We start from the raw sequence: 18583 nt of genomic DNA, 5'->3' as shown, positions 1-18583 counted from the left end.
AGCTGCAGAACCATTTGTGCCAGCCGTTGCTCAGGCGCCAAGCCTGTGAGGTGGAACCAGCGCAGCTGTGTCCTGCAGCAGGGACATGCATGGCAGGGTACTCTCAGCTGGAAAGCTCAGGCATATCAAACTTAATGGCATTGGTTGTGCAGCACAGGGGCCAGGTGCTGGCAGATCTGTTAGTTGCAGAATGGTGCCATTTATACATGCATGGGCCTGGCCTCACGTTGTAAGAACTGGTGTTTCAGTGCCCGTATTGAGATTCACAAATTTCACTTTTGTGTGTATTGCCAAATGGTATTATCAGTGTTTTATTTACAAGTAGAAATAATTGTCAGATCTGATTTTCATGGGTATTATTGTTTGTAGATTGCATTAACGATGTTCTAACACTTGCTTTTTCATGTATCCTTGCTCTTGTTAAATTAGCCTAAACTAATTCATGGGATCTTCCCCATTTGTAAATAAATTTACAGATACTTTAATAGGCTTTTTATCCTGGCCGTTATATTTGTCAAAATTCTCTGGATATTTTACCTCTGAATTAGAAATGATGGATCAGCAAAATGGTATTGTCTCACTCCATGCAGCAACATTCTAATAGACACCAAAGTATCTTTGCCTTTTAGCTGTTCCAGCAGCCCCAGGTTGATTGCACTGAGCTTGGTCCTCATTGATGGAAACAGTCAGGATCAGTGCCGTGTGGTCACTTCAGAAACAAAATTACCCGAGTGTAAACAACTGAGTTTAGATATTTGCATATAAAACTCATGGTGAAACTTAGCTTTTGTGTTTCTCTGTGCATGTTGGTGAGCCCCTACACTAGCAACAAAGCATGCTTATTTAACAGTTCTTCAGCTGTCAGATTTAATGAAACATTGCAGTGGAAAGATTTAAGTAGTACTGCTGTTGTGTACTTGAGTCTGGTGTGTGTTCAGTCCCCTCAGCAAACCTTACCTGAACAAAGGGGAAGGCAGTTTGTCTACACGACATTTTTCTGCAAATATAAGTCTTGAATAGCTTGGATAAAGCTTATTTATTTCCTTGCCAGTATGTCCTATTTAGCATGTCTCATGCAATATGTCAAGTACCTACTGCATTTTATTGAATGATAAATTATCAAGATAGCAGTTGATAAAGGTTGATTCATTTTAACTTGGTCCCGAGATGGAGTAATCCAAAATTGGCTCTTACAGTCATGCTTTTAGTTGTCCAGATGGGGAACACAGTCAATTGTTAACACACGTAGCATTGCAGTAAGATGTTGATTTCTATGGTCAGTGCTTGATGGGCTATTACACTTCACCAGATTGTACACACAGAGCTTTTTCTTTGTCTCTGCAGAGCAATTTTTCCCTCATGGTCTGAATCACTTTACATTTTCTTTTCTGAGTTCCTTTGGTTTGTTAGGAAAAAAGTCTGATGATAGGGAAACAAGAACATTACTCCTCACAACTGCATGAAAGTAGTATGTAACCTGTGTTGTCTTCAGCAAGATCTTTATTCATATGTTTTAAAATCCCCTGTTGTTGTTTGTTGTTATTTTTTTTCTAATGTTCCTATTTTCCAAACTCAAACTGTTCAGTGCGATGCTCATTGATTCACAGCTGCTTCCCAGTTTTCTCTTTTCTCAGGGAATATTGAAACATTCTCAAATGTATTACCTCTCATTTTCAACTGAGAAATATTTTCTGTTTGTTTGTCCTTTCTAGAACTTCCTGTTCTCTGCAGATCCTCCCAATGTAAAACCGTCTGTTCAGGCATTGTTAACTCTTTGCTTCAAACTTAATAACTGTGGAATGAGCAATACTGACTTCTTCACTTGCAGCCTTATTAGCAAAGTAGTGTGTTCGTGCTGGGATGCTGTTAGGAGGAGAGGTAATCATTTTCATGTGGAATGTTTTGTGACAGAAGAAAATAAGGATCATTAAGTAAAAATCCAGAAAGTAGAAAGCAAGATTTGAAACAGTGAACAGTTGAAATATCGTGGGCATGTATCTTATGTTTTTAAATCCAGATCTTTTCATTAATGCAGAAATTATCTTTGATGTGAAATTGCTTGCTGTCCTTGAATTCTGTGAGCTGTCACAGCCGTGTGCATGTTTACAGTGTTGGCAGTGTTAGTGTGGATATCTTTTCTTTTTCTATTTATCCTGCCCACACCATTATGTTTCTGCTTCTGGATTGGAGAGGCAGTTTGAACACACTCACGCTGCCCCAGAGGGTCATGGTGATATATAGAATTTCAATATGTCAAAAATGGAATGTGTATTCTTTTCCACTTCTGTGCCACCTATTTTTTGATTGGAACAGAATGGTTTGCGTGTTCTTTTCTGCTAATGGAGAATGAATGAGTTTGGCAGTCATTGTGTGTGTTCAGCATCAGCAGCTTTTTCAGTATGTATCAGAAAGTTTTTAAAGGATTTTAAAGCAGAGAAATAAACAGCTTTATAGTTAGGATGGTTTTCAGTCAAATTAATCAAAGAGGTCTTTAATATACAACAAACACCTGAGCTCTTTTCCTTATCGCTTGCCTATGGTCTTGTGGATAGCTTTGGAGGTAGACAAAAGAGTTGATGTTGAGTTGTTAAAACAAGAAAAATGCTTTTCATGCAGGGTAAATTCTTATTTCTTGTTAGCAGAAAAAATATTTCTGTATCTTCCTTTCCTCGAACTTGTGTTTGTCAAATGGATGGTGGAGACCTTTACAAAGACCAGACTAATTATCATCTACATTGTGATTGTCAGAAGGCATACATGAGATAGGATTTGCAGGGAGAAATAATCTTTTATTAGAACAAGTAGTGATAGTGTGGGAAAACCCAGGCTGTCAGACACACGTGCCTTTTGTTTGACTTATTGCTGTCTGTGTTGTGAAGGTTGACTCATGCTCTCTGCTTGGGAAGACTAGTCATTGCCCAAGTGCATTTGGGGAATATTAACCGGGGAACCTAATTAGGCTTTCTCTGATAGTGGGTGACTTTTGTAAATGAATATCACTACCGTGAACTGGTGGCTGCATTAGGAGTCAGGCAAAGGATACTGTAGGTAATTTATCATAGTTGAAAGAAATTTAACTCAGATAAGCTACAGATAAGGGACAGATGATTTCTGTTCAGCAGAGGGACCTTCAGGCTGCAGTACATTTACTTGCCAAGAGCTGAATTCTGGGGTGGAGAGCCGAGTGTCTTGTTGAAACAATGTCAGTTTCCACCCATTTTACTTCTGTTTCATGATCTTCAATAGATTATGTTAGTATTTTAATATTGTTACTGAACAATGGTAATAAACCATGTACCTCAAAGTAGTTGAAAAAAAAATTAAAATAAATGAACAGGAGTCGAAGAAAGGAAGCATAAAAGAATATGAATCAAGGATAAACAACAATGAAAGAGAAAAACCAGTCTTTTTTTTTTTTTTTTGGCTGCAGCATGCCTTACTGAAGCCCTTTTTGTTACATTTAAATAAAAATAGTAAACAAATCAATACATTTAAAGTGTAATGGAAAGGAAAACAATGCACATACTTGGCAAGCCCTCCTTTTTGCATTGCTGTCTTTGTCAGCTGTAGGATGAGGCTCACTGTTGAACAAAGGCTTCCTGGTTGTCACATGAATTTGACTAGAAAGTAATTCTGCGACAAAAAAATATCAAATATTAATATTTGTGCTCACAACCAAAGGTAACTCTATTTGAGTCTGGATATAGCTGCTTCCTCTTTTAAAAGCCATGTAAAATAAAATAAATTAAAAATGGTGATAAATCAGTACAAATAAATTTGTTACATCACTAACTGATACTAGGTGAAATCAGAGACAGTCTGTGGGTCTGAGATAAAAGGTAAAGCCAGACGAAGCAGAGAAAATTGTTTACCATGCAGGGAAATATCTTCTTGCTTTAGAGTTGTCCTGGAAAGCTCAGACACTTGGGATTAGATATTCCATTCCGCTCTATTCCATTCCATACGTCAGCATAGTCAGTCAGCCTGTGTTTTAAATAAAGGGCATTACAGGATCACATGAGCTCTTGTTTAATGAATGATATAAAATAAAGTTGTGCTTTGTGGCATAGCACAGGTAGATGTTGCTGGTGGCATGTGATGCATGAGAAAAGTTTGTTCTTCCAGCTAGGATAAATAATAGCCAGTGAAGTAGCTCCCTGGATAACAGGAGTGTCTGTTGTTGCCATAATTATACTCAGCAGGGCCGGTGCCACCTGACTTTAATCGCTGGGCCTTATTCTTGGCTTCCCCCTTTCCAGACGAGGCCAGACACAGGCTGCATGGTGACCTTTTGTATTTTGGAGGCTGTTGGATCTAGGAGGGACTTCACCAACTGTCAGTGAGCCATCTATGCCCCTTCACAGGCAAGAAGGGCGCAAGCAGCCCTATGTAAATGCTGTGCCTTCACCTGATAATGTCACCATTTCCCTTTTGGCTTTTGTTTGTCATAGCCATTAAGATCTGAAGTTTTGATGATCACCCATGAGCTCTGTCTTTTTCAAAGGAGACTGTCACACTTCCTGTAGGGTATCCATGGAAACAGACAGGGAACCCTTAAAGAAAGTGATCGAACATGCTGTGCTAATTAATCCTACCCTTCAGTTTCCTTTCAGTTGAAGGATGTCGTTAAATAAATTTTGCATGAGTAAGCATATTTGAATGTGCAAAAAGGTATGAAATACATAGATTTTTTTTGTTTGCTTTTTTCTGCATTTTTTTTATAACAAACAAACAAAAAAATCCCACCAAAGTAACCCAAGATGGTAACTGTCATCTGTTCACATCTGGAACATCAAAACAAGAAGTGCAGAATCTTGTCAGTGTTTATATGTATATATTTTGGTAGCTCTGCTTTTAAACTATAAATATATCTGAAAGATGAGGATGTTTTTCATGCTTCAAGTGGGATGGGAGATATTTACATTAATTTTGAGTCTTCAAATGAAAGTGTTCATAATTGCAAATGCTGTATTTGTGCAGAGTGTTCTTCAGAAAAAGCAAACTTTGTTCCCATTCCTAAGAAAAAGAAGCTCCTCTACGGCATTAGCCTAATTTAGGGCCTTTGAATTCTGCACTGGAAAAGCAATTGACTAAAACAGAGGGACTGTGCCAAATGTTCCTGTGCCAAATTTTAGCTTTTGTATGTATTTCCCTTGGTTGTTCAGTTCTGCTAAATTTGGCCATATAGTCTGCAAAGTAGTGTAAGTGGATGAGCAGGAAACCAGTTAGCCACTACATAAAACTTACGGCTGTAAACGTCTTAAACCTGCAGTACTGATGCAATTTAATGTCAATTTGCTCTTACAAATTAATGTTTTGCTTCCTAACTTTCTTGATTCCAGTAATGATCTTCTTATAACTGAGAAACCAGATGTAGCAACCTCAAACGAGGCTTTCATGGAGTTTTGGAAGTGAAAGTAGAACAAAGAATAACATTTAGCTGTCCAGCAGACTGAGATTAGCTGAAAAGAGGCATCCCTTGAAAATGTGATGGATCTCAGTTATCCTGGCCTGGATTAGGGTGGAAGCAATAGGTTATGAAAGCAGGGTGGGCAGCATCCCAACAGAGGGCAGGATTTTGGCTGAACAATGGCGCCAGTCAGGGAAGATGTATTCAGGTTGGCTACAGTACAGTGCAGACCTCCGCCTTAGCTAGAATGGTGGCAGAAACCTGCTGGCAAGCACAAATGTATTATTTGCAGTATGATTTCTGGTATGGCCAGGTGCTTATTCCTCCTCACATTGGAGATTTCTTGAGTGTGTGGGTCAAGCACTTTGTACCGGGGGGACCTGCATTCCATTATCACCCCACAAAATTCTAAAGCTTTGGCCAGTTTTCCCAATATCATATTGTATTGCTCGCTTCTTAAAAGTGCTTTTTCCCTGCCTGCCTGGGCTTTCACTCCCATCACAGCTGGGCAGAAGATTAGAGAGGAAAGGATCTGTAACCCAGTTCAGTCTTCCTGAGGCAACAGCAAAGGAGTTCTGGAAGGGAATATCAGGCAGGCAAAGAAGGATGGGGACATTTACCGTCAGCCTTCTCCAATCTTTGCATAATATTTACTTAGTTTAATAACAGTAGGTCAAGATTCACACTTTCAGGGAATACTGTAGGATGGGATGTAGGAGCCCAAAAACTGAGACTTGTGAATGTTTCTCTGTGCTAGGAATGTGAGCTATTCATCAATTAGAGCATTTGCTGGATTCTGATTCTCTAGAAACAAAAATGTTAAAGAGGTAAAATGACAGAACGAGGGGGAATAGTTTTAAACTGAAATAGGGGAGGTTTAGGTTAGATCTTAGGAGGACATTTTTAACTCAGGGGGTGGTGACACACTGGAACAGGTTGCCCAAGGACGTTGTGGATGCCTCATCCCTGGAGGCATTCAAGGCCAGGCTGGATGTGGCTCTGGGCAGCCTGGTCTGCTGGTTGGTGACCCTGCACGCAGGAGGGGGTTGAAACTCGGTGATCATTGTGGTCCTTTTCAACCCAGGCTACTCTATGATTCTGTGATAGGTACTGCAGGTAGCATAAAGCTACCTCTCGTCGTGTGAGGTATGCTGCAGTTGCCAACTTTGAGTTCTTTACATGAGCCAAGTGTTGATCAAGCTAGAGATCAAGTGGACAAATACAAACGAGACGGAAGTCTGAAAACTGAAGCGGAAAAAAAAGTTTGTTCATATTTGATTTATTTTTTTTTAAAGAAATTTTGGCATACAAGTCAAATTATTCGCCTACTCTGTTCTAATTGCTATAATCAGCTGATAATGCAGTCTACTGGCAAGATTTGCCATCATTACTATGGAGATGTATTCACTGAGATTAACTATTCTTAAATAGCTTCTCCAGTGCATTGAGAATTAAGGTGCAAAGGACTCTCCTCTTCATTTTTATGTGATTCTCGTGTTGTGTATTTTTTTCTGAGGGCTTGACTGCTTTTTGTTTTATGTGAGGTGCAAGAGATTTTGTTTTTTGTGTGTGAAAGGGAAATCGGTAATTCTTTGTTTAGGAAGACAAAAAGTAGTGGTGCAGTGCCCTGATTTCTGTTATTTCTGCATGTCGTGTTCCCAGTGAGGGAGTGGATTGTCTTAAGGCAGTAAGCAGGAGCAAGTTGCTTCGAAAGGGTGCTTGTAGGTGATGGGAACAGTCACCAAAGCCCTGAATTTTTTTTTTTCCATTTTCTTAATGAGAGACACTCTTGTAGGAGAACCATTAGGAAGATATGCATTTTATTGATGTTTGTAAAAGCACATGAGAATCTCTCCGAATATCTTTCCAATTTTACATGAGATAGATTATGATTTATATAGTTCTGTGAGTTATTTTAAATGATTGACAAGCTTGAAAGACAGTTATTGTAAATAGTGTATTTTTAGTAGGTCACAGCTTTCGTCACATTGATTTCTGTTTCTGAGATTGCTGCACTGCCAAAATATATTTTTTGAGAAAGAAGAATTTTGCATGTAACATTTTTTGATGTATTACTGCAATATTAATATTTATTTGAATGGAAATGTCTGAATGTTTCTACTGCTTTCAAATATAAATTTGAATAAGCAGGCTGAAGTTTGCAGCATAAGTGGCAGAAGGTTTCCTTAAGCTCTCCTAAAAAACGTCTCATCTGTGTCACTGTATGTCTGGGAATTCCATTTTCATTCTCTTTTCCTAAGCACGTAAATGAAAAGACTTCTGATGCCTAAGGATGAGTAGTTAATGGAAATGAATAACTTTATTTATTTGTCTTTCATTTAGGTATACCACTTTGTAACTTTACATCTCTCCAGGGCCTTTGGTTGTCATTATCAAAGTCAAATTTTATTATTCCTTCAGAATAACCACAGCTCTGTTAAGCCCAGTATTAAATCATAGATGCTTTCTTTCATTAAGCAATTTATTTTGTTACTAGTAGAAAAAATTGTTTGCAACATGAATTCATGATAATGTGATGTGGCCTCATATATACTTTTAGGATCTTAACTCTACAGCAAACCATTTCTTTGTTCAGTTTTTATTAATTTCTTTGTATTTACCCCACAGGTCTTGCAAGAGCTAAATCAGTTCCCAGCCATACGTATTCTAATGAAGTGGTAACTCTATGGTACAGACCTCCAGATGTCCTTTTGGGATCAACAGAATATTCTACCTGCCTTGATATGTGGTCAGTATAGCATCTTTGCACAAGACTCTACGTAGGTGCTTTAGCTCAGATTTTGTTTGTGTGTGTAAAACAAATATGTGGCACAATTAATGGTATAGTTAAAGCTTAAAGTCATAGTGGTGTAGCTCGTGTGCAGTAATTTCTGTGGTTGACTCAGTTATTTCCATAAATGAATACCCTCCTGCAACCCACGTGGTACCCAGGTGGGTACCTGCTGTTAGCACACCACTAGCAGAGCCAGTAAAGCTTTTCAGAGGACAAGTTGTTGCTTCCTGCTCCTTAGCAAATGACTGATAACTATGATGCAGTACATGGTGAATAGTGCTATACGAGCAAAACCTGCCAAAATGCATGACTGGTAAAGCATTGCATTTATGACTTAAATGACCGAATTTGCCCTGACCCTCAGTTATTCTGAGATGTAGCAAGGAGAATCCCAGGATTCTATGGATGCAAAAATACAGCGTCTGGTTTTAGTCTGCTCTACTCATTAGCAGAAAGTGAGCATGTGACACATTGTTGGACAACTTTCTTTCAAACAAGCAGGCTTTGTTTAGAACTACAGATTTGAAAGGACAGTCTGATGCATGTAGGATACAGCACCTAGCTTGCTTTATATCAGTTAATCCCATGTTGAACAATGAAGGTGTGTGTGGTTTTTTGACTGTTAGAAAGCAAGGTAGAGGTTCTTTGTTCATCCTGTTGGTTTTGAGTTCACAAAACTCTGTAATCTGTGCATGCAGTCATTAGCTAGAACATCAACTTTGTTGACAGAAGCATTGCAGACTGATTCAGGAAATAGTAATGTGTAAGAAAAATATTTTTTCTTCATCAAGAACATCTTGTGTTGTGGAAAAAGTTAATTTTCCTTTAGATCTGCAGAACACATTTATTTGAAGAAAAACTTACCCTGAACAAGTTTTAAAAAAAATAACGATTTGTTTTGTAGCTTGCTGAATTGTTGAATCGTAGCGTGGGCAGTCTGTGCCAGTTCCCCATCACCTTCTGAGTAAAGAATTTTTCCTAACATCTAACCCAAATTTTTCCTCTTATAGTTTAAAGCCAGTCTGCTCTAGTGATAGTCCTATCACTATCAGACCGTGTAAGAAATTGGTTCCCCTTCTGCTTGTAAGCTCCCTGCAAGTACTGGCCAACTGCAATGAGGTCTCCTTGGAGCCTTCTCCAAGCTAAACAGGCCCAGCTCTCTCAGTCTGCCTTTGTACAAGAGGTGCTCCAGCCCTCTGGTCATCCTCGTGGCCCTCTTCTGGACTCTTTCCAACACCTCTGCATCCTTCTTGTGCTGGAGACCCAGCCATGGGCACGGTACTGCAGATGGGGCCTTACAAGGTCAGAGTAGTGAGGGACAGTCAACTTCACCGCCCTGCTGCTACTCCTCCTTTGATGCAGTCCAGGATTCAGTTGGCCTTCAAATTTCTGCTACCCCTCACAAACTGGCCAACTTCACATGGTAGGAATTTTTGTGAAGGCTGATCTACTGCTGCATCTGAAGTCAGGTTACAGCAAATTTCTATTGCATGTGACAGAAGAGCTTTGGGTTTTACTTTTGTGTTTGCTGGGTTGCCTGCAATAGCTCTTGCTACGTGCTGCTGAGAGGTGTTGGTCCATGTTTGGGTCACTGCTGTGGATGTGGTATGTCCAGCAGTGAGATCTGCTGGAGCTCAGACAGCCATAGGGCTCCTTTGTGCAAGGATGCTCAGAGCTGGGTGATAATTACATTAAAACCACTTGGTGATTTCCCAGAGTGAGGGGAAGGCAGAGACATGGAGAAACCTGTCTTCCATCAGCTACAAAAATAATTTGGTAATTTGTTATCAAAAGTGTGTTTGTAGCATTAGCATTTTTATGCAATTACTGGCATTATGTCCTTATGGCAGAAACTGCATGCTCTCTTGTGTCCTTATTGAGAATCCACATTATGACAAAACTAGGCAGCCACTTCAATAAATATTTAAATAACGCTGAGGCACAAAGCACAGCTGTTTCTTCCGCTTAGAAAAAAAAAGACTGGCAAGGGGCCCTTGCTTTACCCGTGATAAATAACATTTCATGGGGGCTCCCAAGGAAGGGCAAGTGGAGCCCTTACTGAGGAGAAGCCCAGCTGCATGAAAAAGGAGTCCAAGCATTAACCACTGGACAGTGGCGGAGAAGCAGGTGGCAGAGGCTGCAGGCTATTTTTACACTTCATTTGCTGGTGTAGGGCATTAGGGGAGTAACTAAAAGCTAATGATCCACATACACTATTACATTCTCCTGCTTTCTTTTTAAATAGCCACTGGCAATAAAATAATATTAATGAAGACATACATGCATTAGTGGTGTCAGGCTAGCGATGGAAATCAATGAATGCAGTGGGCTTTGTGATTTACTGCTGACAGCATTTGATACAGTGGCATTGTGTGAATGTGCTACGCTACCTAAGACTGCATCAAAGAGTTGTGATAACCTTTGATATGCTTGCTTTCTTCTTTTTTCTTTCTTTCCTCTTGATGAGGACTTACTGGTAGCTTATGAAAATGGCTTTGCATTGCCTCTGGTGTAACTTTCCTTAATCCTTGAATTTTACAGTCCTTTGAAAGTCAATGCAAGAAAAATAAGCTTCAATACATAAAGGGTTTATGAATTACTAAAAACCATATATAAGTAATACAGAAACATAGGAAAAAGTCCCCAAATGAACCTCTTCTATTTGTTCTTTACAGAAAGAATATAGTCTTAGTAAATGAAGTAATTTAAACAGCTTATTAAGCCATTTTTGGTTCTGGTAATGCATGCGCTGCTGCATCTGGGTTTCTCAGATCAGGAAGTCACTAGGGATGTTTTATTTTCAAGTGCAGCTGGCTAAAAACTGTTTTTGCTAACAGCTGGCAAATTTTGCATATCCTGTTTTGCTTATTAAAAACAAACCTTAGTAACAATTCAGGTAACCTCATGTTGACTTTTTAAATTCACTTTTAGTAATGAAGGCCAACTGTGCTTAGAGCTGTGAAAGAAATTGCTCATAACTAGGCAAGTCAAATGTTATGAAATTGCTTATTAAATCACTGTTATTTAACGTTGTAACATCTGGGTTGATGGACGTGATGTCAATTCAGATCATAATCTGGGGTCAGCTATTCACATGAAGATTTTCTATTATATTGATAGACAAATAAATGGTAATTTTAAGGAGTACGGCACTTTCCACATATTGCCTGCTCTGAGGTAGACTTGAGTATTTGATGCAATTCCGTGTGTCCTTTTATGAATATTTGACAAGTAAAGACCTGTGATAGTAATTAAGATATTTATTATTAGACGCAGGTGCATGAAATTATATTTTTACGTAGGAGACATTACAAATGCATCCTTATCCCATATTTGCTGTAAACACTTTGCAGTGAAAAAAATCTGAGAGAAGGAGTCCCAGTACATACTGAAGAAATGCTGCTTGGGGTCCACGAGAGAAAACAGTGCAGGGTAGGTTAGTTCTTCTGCCCTCAGTGTTAGTTATGATTGGAACTTCCACGAGAAAGAAATGCTAATCTTCAGTATTAGGATATTAAGGCAAGGATATTGCAATGACTGTCAAGGTATTGTTAATTAAACTTGTTATTGTCAGTGAGCTCATCAAAAGTTTTAACAGCTCAGTTAACTTTTGATTGGAAAATTGTCATGGCGTCTAATTTATAAGAATACTGACTGTGAGGAAAACATCTTTGTCTCTGGTTATTGGAAGGGCATTTCAGTTCCTATCTAAAGAACAACTTTTATCCATCTGAAACAAGAGATTTACTATCCTTTTTACACTGATAAAAATACTGTGTGTGTGTCAGGACAGAAAAGTATGGATTCACGGGAGGGAAAGAAAATTCAGAAGAGCATCTTCAACAGGATCTTGTGGCAAAATGTTGATAATTATGAAGGTGATTTTTTTTCTTGCATTTTCCTTTTTTTCAGAACAAATAAGCCTAATTGTAAGATTCTTACAAAAAGTCATCATGCACAATTTGATCTTTCATGGATATCATATTTCTTAGTATAGAATCTGAAAGTTGCTACTGGTTATTGAATCACAAACACTTTGTGGAGCTTTTATATCTAGGTAGCGCAGTGATGCAGGCAAGAACTAGAATGCTATTCTTGCTTAACTTTGAAATCTCATACTTTAAAATAATTTACATTTCATTCATCGTATCTTATTTCTATAGCAATTTTAATGTTCCTTATCAGTATGGGAGGGAAATTTTTCTTCACTCATGATTTCTCCTGTAAGAATTGCAATCTATTTTCCTTGTGCCCCTATCCTTTGATTGGTCTGTATTTCCCATGGTATCTTCATTTCATGTATCAAAGACTTGCAGTCAGGAAAGATGAATTCCAACTAAGTTCATCATCCATAATATTCACAGGAGGCAATGGACACAAACTGGAATACAGGAGGTTTGATGTGAACCCCAGGAACACTTCTGTGCTGTGCAGGTGCCAGAGCAGGTGCCCAGGGGCTGAGGGATCTCCGCCTGGGAGATCTCCAAGAGCTTCTAGGGTGTGAGCTGGGCACCTGCTCTGGAGCAGGGGCTGGGCTGATGCGCCCAGATTTACCTTTCATCTCAGCCATCCTGTGATTATGTTATTCCATTCATTTCTGACTCTGTACTGTTGTAGAACAATATCAGCATTTGATCAATTAAAGAGACACAAGTCCCTTGCTCCTTTCCCCTACAGCTTGTTGTCATAGTTCTGTTCATAAGCAGGATCATACAAATAACCTGGCTAGTCTCTGAATAAATCTGGCAAGAGAAAGGCTCCCATGCCATTCCAACATTTATATTAGAAGTGAATTTTATGGAAGATAAACTATTGCCTCTTTATGAAGAATCCATAAAAACAAGCAGGTTTGTTGCTGCTTTGATTACCATGATATATTTAACAGTGTGTATAAACTGTGTGTATTTTGGTAAGCTTTGTATGAAAACTGTGGGAATATTAACTCTGAGTTTCAGAAATCTTATCAGGAGGATTACTGCAAGTAGTTACTTGGCTTTCACAAGATGCCTTCCAACTCTGAAGCCAAATTCTTCACACTGAACATAGGCTTCATGGCCACCTAAAAATCTTGTGTGAAGAGCCAGCATATATCTTTGCTATGAAGATCATGCTGAATGTCATCACCTTCAGGGAGTCTGTTAGAAAGCATTGCAGATCTGTCCAAGGCAAAGTTCAACAGTTTTTAACGTACACAGTAAATGTTCCTCGAGTACTCACTCAGGCTTTATATAACCTCCATTTAAGTATAAAGTAACACAAAATTTGGAAATGACTCCTTATTCCAAAATCTGTTTGTATTCTCTTTTGCAAATCCATTAGGAAAAAATAATAGCTGAAGGAAACAGCCTAAAATCTTTTATACACAGTATTCTCCAGAGCTTTTATATTAGTTTCTTGTAGTATCCAAATACAGATAGGCTGTAGATTGTTCTTGTTGCAGTAAGAATCTTTGCTACACAGAGAGAGGAATGCGAATTCCTAAACCAAAAACATAAAACCAAACTCCAAGTAAGCAAGCTACTTTTAAGACAATAAGTTCTCGAGTTACAGATTTTGTGCAGAGGAAAAACAGAACAGTCCACATCATAAACAGTTTCCTGGGGCATCCCACTTCATTTTTACAGGCTCATTTGCTGTGTCATTTCAAATGCAACAGTAACTCATTTAGCCATGCTATTAACACTTAGCCCGTGTGAGGATGTGTGGTGGCAGCCAAAGTCCCAGCAAATTAAGCAGGACAATAGAAGAGCAATATTAGATGGTATGGCCGCATATGGTCTCATCAATACATCAATAGGTTTAGTCATGCTTTTTGTCATCAGAGAGTAAGCCACACATTTCAACATTAAATGCCTGTCACTTTACTTTGTAAGGTTATCCTATGCTGTTCTATGGGGAAGATCTCTAAGAAAAGCATCTCAGAGTTAGCAGCATTTGGCTTACTTATTCAAAGTTAGAAGACCTACCAAGAGAGTAGAAAAATTTGATTTGAATGTACTAAAATACATTTTTGTCACAAAAATGATTTCTGCAATGCTGCCTGGAAATGACATCTGTGCTGTGTGCCCAGATGATACATAAATAACACGCCCTTGGAGATTCATGCACAGTACAACCAAGTTAATTGGTCGTATTTCACATATCAAGATGTAATCTTTGCATCACAGAAACTAGAGATGGGAGTGATCTGTGAGATAATCTTATCCACCCCACTGTTAATGCAAATCCGGTCCCTGAAGGATATTCATAAGTGTTGCAGCTTGCCTGGTTTCACATGACTGTAACCGTGGAGTTCCCATCCTTTGGGAGGCCCGGGTACAGCATAATCGTTAAGAGTATTTCTCTAACACATCCTGAAGTTTTCATTTCCTAAATGCTTTTTCCCATTTCTGATTATCTTTGATCTACCTATGGTTCTGCGAACCATTAAAATCCTAGCCAATTCTTCACTGTCCTTCATTTTACATAATGTTAAATATGGAGTCATCATGTTCTCCCTGTCCTCTGTGGGTTTTTTTTAGCCAAGAATGACATAGTTATTTTATTTCTTTCCTTAAGACCTGGCCTGTAAATCACTGTGACTTTGCTCAAAAGTCTCTCTAACCTATTTAGTGGTTTGTGAGCTTTCCAAAACCGAATCTAAATGTAAAGGCTTTGTACAGACTTTTACGTCTGTTCATGTTCCAGGTGTGTATTTAAGGTTTGTGATTCAGAGTTCCTGCCATACAGTTAGTTTCTACTTGCTGTGTGCTTAATACAAAATTCACTAAGTACACTAAGGCATCTAAAATACCATTCCATCCATTTAAAGTCTTTATGTGAAGTTTTGCCTATCTGAGTATTTCATTTCAGTTCAATGTCATACTTTTTTTCCCCCTCCTCTCTCTCTCCCTCTTTAGTATTCATGTAATCTTTCCTTTCTGTGGGCTTGTTCTTCAGAGTGCTGGGTGAGTGCCATAAGCTTTGAAACCAAGCATAATTTTCAAGTGGGCCAAAGTGAACAGCAGTCCTCCAGCCCAAGGCTGGAAGCTTTTTCATGTTTCTCTCCTCAGTGATTTTAATAATCTTTTCATTTTTGTATTAGTTGTTCATCTAACTCCTCATTTCAACATATGACTAAATGGCGTACTAGGTTACACAACAGCCTGAGTCACTTAATAGGATTCTTCTTTCCAAGCAGGAAATTTTTCTTCAATGGTATTTGCAGTTTTTCTTCTAGATTTTTGGCTCATTCTTGCAGCAGTTCTGCTAGAAGTGGAAAATTTTGAAAATTTTTCAAATATGTTTTTTCATATTAACAAATATGAACAATCTGGAAAAATCTGTGTGTTTCTTTTGTATCAGAGCTAGCTGTAGTTTCTCTGCAGATAGCAATACATCACTTGAGTGTTAAAATGATAAACTAGTTTGATGAAATGCCCTCTTTCATCAATGTAAATGTGCTCCAATCCCCTTTTCTATAGTTTAAATTCTGTTGTTTTTTTTCTTCTCTTGAATAAACGGCTTCCAGCAGAAATCTTGAATTTTTCTTTGCCTGAGATCCTGATACTGTTTGTAAGTATTTGACTAAGATATATTGTGCCTATCTGTGCCTAATGAAGCACAAACCAGAGTGAATGATGAGTGGCAGTTTAATCAATTCTGTTCATTCAGTAACCAGCAGCAGCATATGGAACATAAATTTCAGCCTCTCTCTTTTATAAACACCTGAATTATTCCAACCCTGCCTTTAATATTTTCATCCACTTTTTCAGTGACTAGGGAGAAACTTTGTTTACTGTATCTCTGCTTTGGGATGTAGAAATGGGAAATGCATGTTTAATTTTCTCTGCAAGAAATTTAACTATCAACTCTCATCGTCTTGAAATACAGAATTATTTCATTCTGTAGTAGTCAGAGCCTTCAGAAATGAGTATAACATGGTTTAGATGCTGATAATCCCAGCTATAATAGTTTACCCCTGAAAACAGAGTTAAATTAGAGATTACTACTGGAATTTTCAGACTAAAAGGGCACAACTCACAGTTTAAGGGGAAGGTGGAAATGTAGTTGGCTTTGAAAGTTATTACTTCATTCAGATATATATTTTGAGTTATTGAATTGACATTTGCGCTAAGTTTTTTTTTCTGTGGTTGCTACACAGATGTGGGTTTTATGTCATACATGGGATTTTGCATGTGCAAGACATATTCTCTCTTACTATTGTTTTTTTGAATGGAACAAGTGTTGAACTCCTTTCATCCAGAAAAGGAGCAAATGCAAATTTCTAATTTCTTTTGCTTCTTAGACACAATAATTACACTGGTTATCCGAAGTTCATCATTTACATCCTGCAGAAACTTTCCTCAGGTCTTCAGAATCCATTCTTTTGGCTGTATATTTCTTCCCCAATTTCCTAGCACTTCTGTCAGTGGCTTAAATGTGTGAGATGAGGGGACTAGCACAAAATACTTTTATGCTAGCATGGGGCAAGGAGCTGTAGCAAGGCGGCTGTCGTGATGGGGAGAGGGGAGAGGCTGTGGCTGCAAGCCTATCCCAGGAGTCACCTGCATTTGGGCAATAGCATAATTCATTGTGAGCAACCATGTATCCTTTTGATTCATTTTTCCAGATTTGCCTCCACTCTGAGCCATTCCAATGTACCTCCGTGCCATGTTCCTGTCTTGTTCAGCTTCTCCCAGAGATGCTCTTTCAGTGCCACTCCCATATCCCCAGAGTCTGTATGGGAGCATGTTCCTTGGAAAGCACTCATAGAGACAGAAAGCTGCTGCTGTGCCTTTACTGGTGTCAACAACTAGCATTCATTTTCCTCTTATCTCTACTCTTAGCTTTCAAACACCCAAAAAACAAAGTATTTGCGTACGTTGTTTTTCAGTAAGTACAAATGCTTGTCCTTCAGCTTGGCACTGATCTGAAATATAATGCAAATAAAATACATTATTTGAATATTGGTGATAGAGACAAATCATTGTTAATAGCGCTTTAATCTAAAATAAAACTTCTAATAATGCATGCTTTTCTTTTTTTCCCTCTGTAGGGGAGTGGGATGTATCTTTGTAGAAATGATTCAAGGGGTCGCTGCTTTTCCAGGAATGAAAGACATTCAAGATCAACTTGAAAGGATATTTCTGGTGAGTTCTTTTTTGCTGATGTAACACACCCAAAATGATGGCTGGCAAATGTTCGTGTATGCCTTTGTGTCAGGAACGAAGTTGCTGATTGAGCCAAGGATCAGAAGTCTAGTCTACAAGCCATGTATAATTTACTGTGTATATTCTTGAGGATTTTTCAGTATGTTCAGATTTTGTACAGTATTATTTTTTTCAACAAATGTTTTTCGAATAATCCAAAGAAAGAGTCTTACATAGCTGCAGAAAAATAGTTTTCCAGTTGTAAGCCAATGGAAATCGAACTGGTTTGTTATGCTCACTTTGCAAGTGATCAAAAACTACAGCTTTGCTTGGCTTGCTTTTATGCTAATGTTGTAATGTCAGTGGGAAGGATTCTTCTGTAAGATAAACGTACAAAGGAAAGGGCAAGACAGAAAACTGAACAGAAAATGGGAAATCAGAAATTGTGATTATAGTCAATTGCAATGGGAGCTCTTGGCTACTACTTCTACAGTCTCTTTGGGAGTATGTGTGTGCTCCCTGGGAAGCTCTCACACAGACAACGCTGCTCCCTGAATGCACTGGACCCTTCATAATGCGTGTGGGTAGATTGGCCGGGGGGAAAGTATTGTAAGAACATCATCTTCCCTCAACCTGTCAATCTGCTTTGATTCTGGCCACAAATTTTGGAGGAAAACGTAAGTACAGCCTTGCTTTTAAAGATTAATCTGTCATAAACCAGATTTATTTTACACACATGATTTATTTGGAATTCTTTTATGGCATATGCAGAGGAGGAAAAAAAGGTTTCATACTGTGTTTATAAAACTTACGGTCTTAATTTCACTCAGACTTGCCTGTATTACCCATCTTTTTTGGGGAACATCAATGAATTTATCACCTGCTCTTAGGAGTGACTGAAAAAAAAAGAACAACCAATAAAACAAGACCTTATTTGACTGTGATATAGAAATCTCTCATTTCATGTAAATTATTTTGTTACTTTGCCCACTTGGCTAATCCTCTGCTAAGGAAAAATAGCTATGCTGCAATGTACCCAACCAGAAGCAGTTCTTGATGAATTTCTATGTTGTGTTCAATTGCTTTGTTAGTTTGCCAGCGTGTTTGTTTTAAGCTAGCAACTACTGGGCCAGTTTTAGAGTTCTTCCTTTTAAAACTTATGCTTCTCATTTATTGAGATGGAATTTCTTCCTGTTGTTCAACACAAAACTTCAAAAGTAAAAATTGTTCTCTTGTGCTTCATCTCTT

The 18583-nt window shown here is 38.4% G+C and overlaps 1 protein-coding gene across 1 annotated transcript in view; it reads left to right on the top strand.

Annotated features, from left to right (window-relative positions):
• The window catches only part of CDK14 (cyclin dependent kinase 14), a gene marked incomplete at both ends in the record, with an annotated part of 240919 nt that overhangs the window by 162441 nt on the left and 59895 nt on the right, over nt 1-18583 (top strand). The window contains 2 exons of the mRNA XM_079538094.1: nt 8039-8159; nt 17242-17335. Of these exons, the coding sequence (XP_079394220.1) occupies nt 8039-8159; nt 17242-17335 (215 nt within the window). The remainder of the gene's footprint in view (nt 1-8038; nt 8160-17241; nt 17336-18583) is intronic.

Source organism: Tetrao urogallus, assembly GCF_951394365.1.
Source record: "Tetrao urogallus genome assembly, chromosome: 7".
NCBI lineage: Eukaryota > Metazoa > Chordata > Aves > Galliformes > Phasianidae > Tetrao > Tetrao urogallus.
Note: the sequence above shows the minus strand (reverse complement) of the source record. Positions and strands in the feature narration are given on the sequence as shown.